This window comes from Marmota flaviventris, chromosome 17 (genome assembly GCF_047511675.1).
Source record: "Marmota flaviventris isolate mMarFla1 chromosome 17, mMarFla1.hap1, whole genome shotgun sequence".
In the NCBI taxonomy this organism is placed as follows: domain Eukaryota; kingdom Metazoa; phylum Chordata; class Mammalia; order Rodentia; family Sciuridae; genus Marmota; species Marmota flaviventris.
In genome coordinates this window covers 5,202,195-5,215,739 of record NC_092514.1, presented here as the reverse complement: position 1 = coordinate 5,215,739, position 13,545 = coordinate 5,202,195, and the positions used below count along the sequence as shown (strand labels likewise).

Sequence of the window (13,545 nt, the reverse complement as noted above, 5' to 3'; positions counted from 1 at the left end):
ACTTCATGAATTTTTAATGGATACAGTAATAAATAGTGGGATTTCCTTTTATCAAAATTTCTTTGATGTAGTAAAGTTCTTATTTCATAATCTATCATCTTGTCATGGTAAATTAGTACTTCCAAATATAAATGGAGCTCTTGTGAGATAGAAATAATTCTGCAATTATATAGTAGGGAAAGAAAAAAGACAAGCCTGGAGCTAGGTAGAGCCATGTTTAAATCCTTAATATGTTGCTTCATGGCTGGTTGGCCAAAGGCTATAACCTAAACTTGTTCCATCTCAGTTTGCCTCATCTGGCAAGTCAGGATGTTCACCAGTTGATGTTCTAGGCTTGGGAGAAATTAAAGACTATATTAACATACTTGAAATCACCCTAGTTCAGAAATTTCTGGGTATTTACATAACTTCCTTTTTATTTTCCAGGTCCTGGTATGCGTCCACCAATAGGCTTCAGCGAATATGCACCAGGTGTTCCACCTGGAAAACGGGATTTGCCTTTTGACCCTCGTGGTTTTTTTCCAGGACCCGCACCATTTAGACCTTTAGGCTCATTTGGCCCAAGAGAGTACTTCATTCCTGGTGCCCCATTACCACCTCCAACTCATGGTCCCCAAGACTATGGGCCACCACCTGTTGCAAAAGACTTAATGCCTTCAGGCTTTAAAGATGAACCTCCACCTACACCTGATTCTCAGAGTAGTGAGGGCTGTTCACAGGCCTTAAAACTGGGCCCATAAAATTAACCTCTGACACTTAGTCAGAAAGTGGATTATGAACTATTCATTGTGTTAAAGGATTATTGGCTTCAAAATATAAAAGTTTATTTTAAATGGTTTGTGTTTTTAGAATGAAGCTGCCTTGGTGCAGTACACATTTTGAGCCAAAATATTTTCCCCCTAAATATCCCCCACTTAAGCTAGAGTATCCTTCCAACTTTAAAACGTGCAATAAGGAATACCTTTGTTTTAGTTAATATAGCATATACAATTGCTAAATGATTTAGAATGTCATAATTATGGACATTTCCTGTGGAAATGCTTTAAGAACATGTATTTCCATTATCCTATTTTTAGTGTATTCCAGTTGATAGAGAAATGGTGTTTTATAAGCTTGATTTTTCTCTTCCAATATCTGGTCACAGAGACTGTTATGCTAAAAATGTTTACTCAAAGATCATAAACTTCATTTTCCTTCTTGCTGAAGTTCTTTGTTGTAATAGTTCATGAAAAATTGTTTATTAATATTTCCCAAGTGTCTTTTGATTCATTGGATCGTCATGAGACTTTGTGCCATTGGGGAAGCATGTAAACTCACTCTCAGAACTGAAGATGGTGACTTGGCAGCATATTCCCTGTTGCTCACTGTTAAGGAGGCTGGACCTTGGTCAACTGTGAACTTCTACAGAGGATTTCTTTTACTTGTGAGAAGTCTTGTGGCTCTATTTTTGTAGCACATTCATGTACTTTTTTCTAACCATTGTCCATGTGAGAATGTTTTTCTGAGAATGAGTTTACATTAGTAGCAAGAGTTGTTTGACCTGAAGTTCTACTGCTTTTGCCATTATTGCATTATAACAGTAAAATATAAGGTGGTATGTTGTGTCTATAAAAAATAAGGAAATTTCTTTTTAAAAATGTACACACACACTCTTCTCTTTCCCATACCTTGCCACTGATTTTCAAGGAATATGATAAAAAAAAAATTAGAAAAGTATAATCCTCTGAGAAAGAATGAATGAAACTCTTAAGGCTTATAATGTCTTTAATTAGCAAATATGGGCTGAATTAAATTCTTTTTTTTGATAGATACTCAAATATATTTTATTTAAAAATCAATTAAAGCAAGTCCTGAATCTGTAACTACTGTCTTTAAAACAATGTTTCTAAGAACTAGCTCTCCAGAGCTGTAATTTTAATTACGGCAATTTTAACAGTACATTTTAAGAGGTTTAAGATTTAAATAAAATTATAAAAGCCTGGTACTTTTGTTTACTGCTAGACCATATTCTTCCATTCTTTTAAGTTCTAGGAAGTAATAGGATTGTTGAAACCTACAACATAACATATCATTGTTCTTTTTATGTCCCCTAAGTATTCTGAAAATAGGGGCAAAAGCTTCAGTTTGAAACAAAATCTCTGTGAAACAAAATCTCTAAACTACTGAAGAATTCAATCTACATAACCTCCATTTAATATCAGAAGCAGCAGCTGTGTGTAAGAGGAAAACCATATAATAGCTTATGCCATTTTTAACCATGTAAAATAAAATTTAAGTCACAAATACCAATTTTGAACGTATCTTTCAACCTCTACAGGACACAAGGCAATGCTGAAGTTACTATAACTTCTAATTTTAAAATAGCATTTAAATAAAGGTGATGTCAGTTAGGAAGATAGATTTTCAAGGAAAGGCAGATTTATTTTTTTATTCAAAGCAACAGTAGTTTTCCCTCTAAAGCCTTTTTTGTATTTATTCTATTAGTAAGCTATAATGTGTTCTACGTAGTTTATCTGAGCAGTTCTGAACCCACCCATAGTTGCCTCTCCTTACATCCATCTGATTGTACCACTTCTGTAGCAAAGCCCAAGGTAGCTGCCCATATACAGGTTGTGTAGAGAATACTGTCCCTTGATTCAATTATACTTTTGTATCTCAAAAGTTTTAGAAGTCCTCTCCAGAAAATTGTGTTTGAGTTTAGTTACTAAAATCATTTCATTTGTGAAGCAGTAGTGTTTCAACCTGAAAAGTATTACTGCTATAGTTGTAACTATTGTCCAGTGACTCATCCCCTACCACACTAGAAAGTAAATTTAAACAACTAATTTGTGAGATACAGATTGTTTTGTGTTAATTGCTTCAAGATAAAATCACCTTTTTTTTTGGGGGGGGGGAGGTTTGGTCATTCAGGTCTGAATTAAAGCTAAGCTGATGACAATGTTCAATTTAAGTTCATTTAATGCTGATGAAAGACATTCATACAAAGCATCCTTTTTTTTCATATAATCCCATTCTTTGGTGGCAGCTGGGGTTGTGGCTCAGTGGTAGAGTACTTGCCTAGCACAGGCAAGGCCCTGGGTTTAATCCTCAGCACCACATAAATAAATAGAGGTTAAAAAAAATAAAGCATTCTTATGTGAAGGATGCTAAATGTTTCTTCATATAAATTTTCACTTTGAGGGGCTGGGGTTGTGTGTGAGGCACTGGGTTTGATCCTCAGCACCACATATAAATATGAAGGTACTGTGTCCATCTACAACCAAAAAAAAAAAAGGTTCTTTTTTTTTATTATCACTTTGATATACATGTTTTATAGTCTATGAGAAAACAAAGAACAATGTATCAGTTTTGCTACATTTTAATAGTAGATTTTAAGGGAGCAACATCAAACATCAGTAACATCAAACAAAAAGGTACTGAGTACTCCACAGGGTACAGAGTGCTGCCCAAGCACCTTGGAAAGTTTACATGACATGGAGAAGATGAGGCCCTTCTCTTGAGAAGTTTACAGTCTGGAAATTTTGACTACTCAGAGTTTCAGTTGAGTGAACATTTTATTAAGGCAAATTCTTCATTTCCTAGAACTACTGTAGACTGAACTATTTTTGCATTTGTGAAATTAACCCAATCCAGATGAAAGACTAATTTTGGCCGAGAATTCTTTCAGGCTCATATTTATTAATATTCATCTAGTAAACAAAATTGACCTAACAGACAACTGAAAAATTAAAGACTAGATCTCTTGAAGTGCAAGGGCTAAAACAACTGTTATTCATTTTAAAAAGCAAACGGATGGTATCATTAGGGTTTACACTAGTTTAAAAATAGGCCAAGTATTGCATTCCCTTCATGCATTGTTCATTTAAAACAGTGAATATTAAAATACATGGGTTCTACATGTAACCCACAAAAAAGCTCCTCACAAATCTTTATGTTCTGTGTATCAAATATCCACCTCATGTACTATGAAAGTTTTATTTATGTCTCATCATTAAGTTAAAAGTAATGTAAATAGTGAAATTATAATAGGCTAATGACCTGCATATTTTCATATGAATATCAATATATCTAAATAGAAAATAAATGTTAGTTGTATCTACCTATATTATAAAAAATAGAATATCTTTCCAGATTTTGCATACTCATCACTTTATAAAGACAAGGTATGCAGGTTTTAAGGTTTCACAATCAGTTGTCAGAAAAACAGCAGTTGTTCCTGCAGTATCTCATTAGCATCTGACTCAATTATTTTTAGATGACATGATTTAGAAGACGTAAACCCACCCCAAAATTTGTAATTATTCTGAGAGAGATGGTTTTACTGTTAACCCTAGAAACAATAGCAATGTGATGTAGAACAACTAATCAACATGACTAAAAATATGCTCACTTTCAGAAAAACAATCTGGTCATCTGAAAAAAAGTCACAGCTACAACCTAGAGAACACTCCCATATAAGATATTGATCTGGTCAAGGCACACTATTTCTAAGTAGAACTATCAGATGAGGGTGAATTTAGGCCAGCTCTAAGGAACAGCCTATAAGACAGACCATAACTGATCCAATTTCCTTTCAAAGCAATCTGGTACTATCCTACCCACTTCAATTCAAAAGTTTGAAGTTAATTCAAATCAAAAGACCATATTGGAGCAAAAGTGAGCAAATGTGTAAACTCTAGCACATTCTTATTGCTCTATTAAGTTTGAAGATGAGCATACCTACCACAGCAGTATTGTTCCAGGAAGCAGGGTAGGAACAGTGGTAAATTAGGAAACAGACTATTAATTGCACAATTAATTGAAAATAAAAACATGTTTCAAAGTCTACAATAAACCTGTATCCAAAGGAGTCATAACAATGAGGTGCTGGACTTTAGTTCTGTGGTACAGCTTTGCAATGGACTCACTGGCCTATAGGTACGGCTTACTTCCTGCCTCCTGAAGGATGAATATGCTATACAGAGCTATGATGATTTCTACTGAGTGGTAAAATTCACAGAAATTCCACATTACTCATGTCAGAATCATTCCTTGTGCAAAGTTTGATGTAGATGAAGATAAAGTGGTTTCTTGGTCAATAACTGCAATTTCTTTTAAAGTCAGTGGGTTTCTTGTATCTGTAACCACAATAGAAAGATCATTGTTTAAAATACTTTGATGATTGATCTACTCCAATGTTACATTCTAGATAAGAGGGACTAAGAAGAAACATGAATTAGTAACCATTAAAACAGTAAGAATCCTATATGTATATCACTTACAGTTCTATTACAATTGGCCCAGGTTTAATCTCATCCATCTCCATGAAAGCAAAACACTTGGTGCTGATAAAACTTTTTTTAGGCTTGTAGTGTTTGAATTCAAAGAAGATAGCTGCACCTAAGGAATTAAAACAAACCACATAAGCCAGAGACCACACATTTCTTACGTGTCACCAGAAGCCTATGATTTTACAAATTAACGTGTCAAACAGTCTGATGACACAACTGTTGATAACTCACTGTGGCTGTCACTCCAAGCTCTTCTACCATGTCTGAGTGGCATTTCTCCATATCATTTAATTCTACAAAGTACAACAAAATTGTATAGCAAGAATGTAAGTTATGTACACAGGTAGAATCATAAACTACCAAAGAATATAAAATATTAAATACCACAAGAAAAACAGAAGTTACTTAAGTATCAGCAGTACCTATAGAAATGGTTTCAATAAGCACCTATATTAGATAGAATAGAAATTTAAAAGAGTTCCTTTAAAAAAAAATTCTAGCTTACATCATTTCTCTCCCTCCTGAAACCACCAAGCCCAGATTGTCCTTTCCATATTCTTACAAACTAACTGCCAGTTATAGTATCTTTTTACCCAATGCATCTTATTGAAAGAAAAAAAATAATAATTCTTTAACTGTTAGAAAGTAATCATTAGGTTCCTAAAAGGACTTAAGGTAATTATTAGGGACCCTGCTTCCTTAACTCTGTATTATGAGAAAAACTTCCCTATCAAATAATATTTAACCACATTATTACACAACTAGATAATGCAACTGCTAATTCTCATATTTAAAAAAAAATGTCGATTTGACTTTCTTTAAGTCAATATTCATAACTATGTGACGTAAGATCTTGTGTTAAGTATACTATGAACACAAACCCAGATAAGTACTGTGTCCTTAAGAAGTCAGTAACTGATAATTACAAACCTTTGGTTAATTTTTCAATATGCTTCTGGAGCTCAATGTCCACATTAAAATGAACATATGTATCTTCTTGAAGCCACAGGAGTATCTTGCACAGGAGTTAAATCTATGCCATTCAGATCTGGAGAAACAACTAAGTTTCTGCTTATGAGCATTCACATATACAGACGGAAAATCTAGAAACTGAAAAGGTTACAGTTCCTAAAGAGGCATGGAAGGAGCTGAGAGGAGATTCTCAGGCTAAGAGATTCCTATTTGGTGTGAGCAAGTATGTGAGAGTTGTTGAAGTTCATGGGGTATGTGGAGAGAAATGAATATAGACTGGATAGGAGACCTCATGAAGGGGACAAGGAAGCCTTTACATGGCCAAGTGGACAAAACTTGATCTTCATAGTGAAGTGGTAAAAAGAACAAACATGTTTTCTTTAGGGAATAGCCCACTATATTTTTTATGCAAAAAAAAAAAAAAATCTGGAGTATATAATTTGCCACAATGGAGCTCTGCCACCAATTTCTAACTTTGATCAAGTATATGGCTTATTTAGAAAAGCCTTTAAACCTAACCTTATCATAATTTCCCTGTTAAGAACCAAAAATGGATGAGAACAGCCAACAAAAACCCTTTTGTTAATGAATAATTTTTCATATATATTATCTAAATTCTGGTTATACTGTTTACAACATACCCTGAATTTACAACAACCAGATGGTACATTATATATAGTTTTAATTTTCCGGGTATGAAAATTCAGTTTAATCAAATTCAACATGGACTCATTTAATAACTCCTCAGTGTTTACGTGTTATTCATTTATGTGTCTCAAAAAGCTCAAAAACAATTTAGTACATTTAATAATTAAAAAATATTTACATAAAAATATTTCAGTTTAACATATGCAAAGGTAATTTAACATTTACAACATCATTAAATATTTTTGTGTTTTAAGTATACTTTCTGAATGAGTATGCAGTTTTACAAATGGCCTATCAAATAATATAAATATTTCCCAGTACACTATATATTTGATAACTGGTAACATCGGCATTTAAAAGTGTACCAGTATTAGTGCTGTGGATTATGTTCTTTAAATAAATGTTTTTCTTTGTGGTCATATTTTTCTTTTAATTAGCACTAGTGAACCCATGGATCTGACTTTATTTCTGCAATTGATAAAAGTTTCTCCATTTAATTTCAGCACCGATCTGTTCCTTTGGTGCAAAACTACAGATTAAAATAAGCTATTTGTACTAACTATAGTTATTTCTATAAAATGGTATAATTTATTCCTTAATCACATCATCATCCCACGGGATTGCATTCAGGGCATGGATGTTATGGGCGCACCCTACTTCCCTGTCCCCTGATTTTCATCTGCCTCTGTAGGACTCACCTATGTAGATACCTCAGTAGCACAGGAAGAAGAGGGGCTGAAGCAGGAGAGATGGGAAAACAGGATATGGGGCTTTGTGTAGAAAACTACACACCCATGGAAGGTGAGGGGTACTATTGTTAATCTACATCCTGAAGGCTGTAGCTGCTGTTAAGGACAATGTGTATGTTTAGTCCACACGTTAGATGGAATCTGAAGAGCAAAAATCTATACAAACTCAAAAGCAAAAGTGAGTGTGTAAGTAGGAAATATTTTTTGTAAGTCTTTCAGAACTATGTTCTGTTATGATCTTTTCTAGGATTTTGCATCATTATAGAATGCATTAAAGTAAGTTGTCACATATACAAGACCATCCCCTGTCAAAAACTTTGTCCCATATGAGAAAAAACATAATGCAATTTGCCAGTTATTTACCCTTTACACTAACTGTAATATAGGGATCGATGCACTGTCCAGCATCTTTCAGACCAATTTTCTCAATCCTGATAGTGAGTAATGTCATTCCCGGTTCTGATGGCAACCTTGGTAATAAAGTACCTGGCAACAGAGAAACCTCAATAATAAGTTAGCTCCACCAATAATTCAGAGTAAATACTTTGACAAACAGAAGATGTAGCCTACCTCTTAAGAACTAGCTAGGCATTATGTATTTTTATTTCCAAAATTCATGAACATCTGATGTTATACTTTTTTAGAAAAATATTTAATTTTACACATAATATATCTGCATTTCCCAAGCATACAATCACCTTTAAGCAGAAAATAATAATTTCTATAATAATAATAGTGTATAGTATGTATAATAAAAGTTTGTTAAAACATCACTTGAGGAAGCCCAATTATACATAATAGTATAATACACTCACATAATATTTATATTCCATATGTACTTCTATATTATACTCAGCATCTTAATATGAAGTGGTAGAACAAAGACAGGAAAAGCTTTTAAAATACTTGTTATACTGTCCTAAATCTGAGACATTTAATATCAGAGTTGATCAATACATTCTTTCCTTTAGTTACTCCTAATAAAGAAAATAATTTACAATTTGATATTTATGTTTCAATTTAACTATATAGTCTAACATCTATTCTTCATTCTATTTTGTATGATTTATTCTCTCAGAAATTAGTACTATACAGACTGCCATATAAAAGGGCCATTTGCATAACTGAAAATTTTCCCCAAACCAACTAAAAATTTTAAAACTAAAAACCCACCCAGAACAACATGACAACATTCACCCACCAAGAACATATGAAGGAAGAAATCAACTGTTCAGTATGTTCCCTTTTTTGAAACTACCAATAGAGAACAGATGCAAATAAGCTGATTTTAATCAAGTATGTATACAGAACCTCAAAATACACTTAACAAAAGATTTTGGTTGATGTTTTTCAAGTTTCTATTCAACAATGTGTTATGCTACTTTTAATGATGAGTTATTTGATATACATGAAGCAATCAACACACTACATTTGAAAATACACATTTGATTGATGGCAAGTGTGGCTTGAGGAAATTTTGGGAGGTGATGGGAATGTTCTGAACTTGTATAGTGATGACAGATGCAAAACTCTATAGAGGTGTCAAAAATCAATGAATTTTATACTTACAGAAGGGAAATGTTATGATATGCAAATTATACCTCAACAGTGCTGTTAAAAATGTATTACTTTTAATTTAAACAAATATGAAGACAATACAGACAAATGCAAGAATGGGAAGGCCTGGAGGCTGCATTCCACTGTTGCATTAACAAACCTAAATGGGCTCAGGCTGATATCATTAAATATATACATAATACCTTTTATGCATCTTCTTTGATTGACAAATTAGGGTACTTTTAGAAGAGGGGCTTGTACCTGGACATCTGGGATGAACTTCAGAGAGTTAAGAAACACCTCTGAAATTTTATGAAAAATGTGAATATGTATACATTTATATTTATATATATACATATTCACATGTATGTATATCATATATGAATTTTTCTGCAGAAAAGTTCATTCTATTATGTAGTACATGGCTGTATAAATATGCTACAGTTTATGTACACATTCTTGTGTTAGATATTTGAATTACTTCAAGTGTTTGGATATAGTTAACAAGGCTATTATAAATACTCTTCTGAACATCTTCTGGTGCCCATAAGCACCCATTTCTGAAACAGAGGAATCACTAAGTCACCTGGCATATTACCTCCATACCTACTATGTAACGACAATCCATTCCCCAAGGTGGTTGTGCCAATTTTTATTCCTAGCCCAAGTGCAGTAGTGTTCCCATTGCTCCACATCCTCACTAGGTACTGTTTTCTCAGATTCTTCATGTTAGCCAATTTTGGTATAAAGAGATCAATCATTTTAATCTGCATTCCTCTGAAGATTAATAAGGTTGAGCACCTTTTCGAATAAATCAAATATATGATTTCCTCTTTTCTGAAGTGTGTTCAATTATTTTGCTCGATTTTTTATTGAGATGTCTATCTTATTGAGCTGTAGGAGGTCTCTATTATTTTGTTGGACAAATATTTTACAAGTAGCTTCTTAGCAGTTTTCCTTTATAAAGACTTTTTGTTGAAGTAGAGCATATACATTTTAAAATGTACAAATTGGAGATCCGGGCTGACTGATCCGTGCGGCCCGCCACGCGGCTACAGACGGCGGGGCACCACCAAGAAGCGACCAGCAAGCAGGGAGAAACGTTGCTTCAGATTCTGTGGAATCCTGCCGGCTGAGCCCCCACTAAGCCCCGGGCTGAGTTCGGGATTTCAGACGGGGAAGGAAGCGGTACAGGTCTATCCCCCACAACGGAAACTCCACCAAGGAAACCAGCAGCCACCATGTTGGAGAGCTGAAGTAACCACTGCCACTCTCTGACAGATTGTAACAATAAAACAGGTGTGTGTTACTCAGCTCAGCTCCCATACAGCGGTGAATTCGCATAAAATCTCTCCTAGGCTTTCTGGGGGTGGGATTATCAGAGCAAGCCTGCATAAAGACTCGGGGAAAACTAGAGACACCTGACCTTCAACTCCCCCTCCCATTAGTGGCGAAAACGAAACCTGTCTAGCCAGCGCTGGGGGAGGGGCAAGTGGAAAAAATCAAAACAATAGAGTGCTGGGGTTCCCAATAGACACCCTCCACACCCAGCAAACGGCAGGCCCAGAGTACAGTTTGACTGCCGAGAGGCATCACTCAGGGGAAATCTGGTCTAGCAGGAGAAACCAGGACTAGCAGGAGAAACCAGGGAACTAGAGGCCAGGCCCTAGCGACTGGGCGGCTGGAGACCGCACGCCCACTGGCGACAGTCCACCCGCTGCCCATGTGACTGGGCGGCTGGAGAACACCTGCCCGCTGGCGACAGCCCACCCGCTGCCCCTGCGACTGGGCGGCTGGAGACCGCACGCCTGCCAGCAACCGGGAGCTGAAACCAACCAGAGACAGTCCAGTCCCACTCCCCCATTCAGACACCCCTGCAAGGAGCCTGGGGCCAGCCATAGCAGAGAGGTGACATCACTGGAGCTCGGCCATTGGAATTCCTTCCCAGTGGATTCCACTTTAGCAGGCATAGTCTACCAACACAAAGGAGAGACAACAGAGATATAAAAAACCAAAACAAATCTATATAAGAGAGCAGAAACACACAGCAATCAAATAGAGCTGGAAAGTAACGTGAACATCATGAAAAAACAAGGGTAAAAAGGAGTACAAACAATGCAGGACAACTTAATTCTACAGGAGGACCTAGAAGCATCAGAAACAGGGATAGGGAAAGAAATCAAGGCATACCTAACTCAGATGGAAAGGAATATTAGAGAAGACATGAGGCAGCAAGTCCAAGCAATAAAAGTATATTTTGAAAATGAATTAAACAAACAAATTCAAATGGCAAAGAATGAGCTTTACCAGGAGATAGAGATCTTTAAAAAAATCAAACAGTAATCCTAGAAATGCAGGAAACTATAAACCAAATTAAAAACTCAAATGAGAATATTACAAATAGACTATATCAAGTAGAAGTCAGAACATCAGATAATGAACACAAAGTTTATCAACTTGAAAAGAATATAGTCAACACAGAAAAGATGCTTAAATCCCACGAGCAATCTATTCAAGAGATATGGGATGTCATAAAAAAACCAAATTTGAGAGTCATCGGGATAGAAGAAGGCATAGAGATTCAAACCAAAGGAATGGACAACATATTAAATGAAATAATTCTAGAAAACTTCCCAGAGATGAAAGATGGAATGGATTGCCAAATCCTGGAAGCCTACAGGACCCCAAACATTCAAAACCGTAATAGACCAACTCCAAGACATATAATTATGAAGATAGCCAACATACAGAACAAAGAGAGAATATTAAAAGCTACGAGAAAAAGGAGGCAGATTACATTCAGGGGTAAAACAATTAGGTTTAGGACTGATTTTTCATCACAGACTTTGAAAGCGAGAAGATCCTGGAACAATGTATTTCAAACGCTGAAAAATAATGGATTCCAACCAAGAATACTGTATCCAGAAAAATTAAGCTTCAGATTTGACAATGAAATTAAAATCTTTCACGATAAACAAAAGCTAAAAAAATTCGCAGCCAGAAAACCAGCACAGCAAAGCATTTTGAGCAAAATACTACAAGAAGAGGAATTGAAAAATAGTGCCCAAAACTAACAGTGAGAGGTATCTCAGTAAAGGGGGAGAAAAATAACCAAAGAGGAAAAACTAGCCAAACTAAAATAAATAAATAAATAAACATGACTGGAAGTACAAACCATATTTCAATAGTAACCTTAAATGTTAATGGCTTAAATTCACCAATCAAGAGACATAGGCTAGTAACCTGGATTAAAAAAACAAATCCAACAATATGCTGCCTTCAGGAGACTCATATGATAGGAAAAGACATACACAGGCTGAAGGTGAAAGGTTGGGAAAAATCATACCACTCACATGGCCCTCGGAAGCAAGCAGGAGTGGCCATACTCATATCGAATAAAATCAACTTCAAACCAAGTTAATCAAAAGGGATAAAGAAGGACACTATATACTGTTAAAAGGAACCATCCACCATCAAGACATAACAATTATCAATTTGTATGCACCAAACAATGGTGGCTGCAACGTTCATAAAACAAACTCTCCTCAAGTTCAAGAGTCAAATAGACCACAACACAATAATTATGGGGGCCTTCAACACTTCACTCTCGCCATTGGACAGATCCTCTAGACAAAAGCGGAACAAAGAAACTATAAAACTCAATAACGCAATCAATAACCTAGACTTAACCGACATATATAGAATATATCAACCATCATCAAGTGGATACACATTCTTCTCAGCAGCACATGGATCCTACTCAAAGATAAACCATATATTATGCCATAGGGCGACTCTCAGTAAATATAAAGGTGTGGAGATAATATCATGCACCATATCTGATCATAATGGAATGAAACAGGAAATCAATGATAAAAGAAGGAAGGAAAAATCCTACATCACATGGAAAATGAACAATATGCTACTGAATGATCAATGGGTTACAGAAGACATAAAGGAGGAAATAAAAAAATTCTTAGAGACAAATGACAATACAGACACAACATACCGGAATCTATGGGACACAATGAAAGCAGTTTTAAGAGGGAAATTCATTTCTTGGAGTTCTTTCCTCAAAAAAAGAAAAAACCAACAAATAAATGAACTCACACTACACCTCAAAAACCTAGAAAAGGAAGAGCAAAACAACAGCAAATGTAGTAGAAGACAAAAAATAATTAAAATTAGAGCAGAAATCAACAAAATTGAAACAAAAAAAAAAACATTGATAAAACTAAAAGTTGGTTCTTTGAAAAAATAAATAAGATCGACAGGCCCTTAGCCATGCTAATGAAGAGAAGAAGAGAGAGAACTCAAATTACTAACATATGGGATGAAAAAGGGAATAT

At 35.2% G+C, this 13,545-nt stretch overlaps 1 protein-coding gene across 1 annotated transcript in view; it reads left to right on the top strand.

Annotated features, from left to right (window-relative positions):
• Positions 1 to 2,285, top strand: part of LOC139702478 (transport and Golgi organization protein 1 homolog) — a 66,842-nt gene extending 64,557 nt beyond the window's left edge. The window contains exon 21 of the mRNA XM_071603805.1: positions 427 to 2,285. Coding sequence (XP_071459906.1) covers positions 427 to 740 — 314 coding nt within the window. The 3' untranslated portion in view covers positions 741 to 2,285. The remainder of the gene's footprint in view (positions 1 to 426) is intronic.
• Positions 2,286 to 13,545: the final 11,260 nt, after the last annotated feature.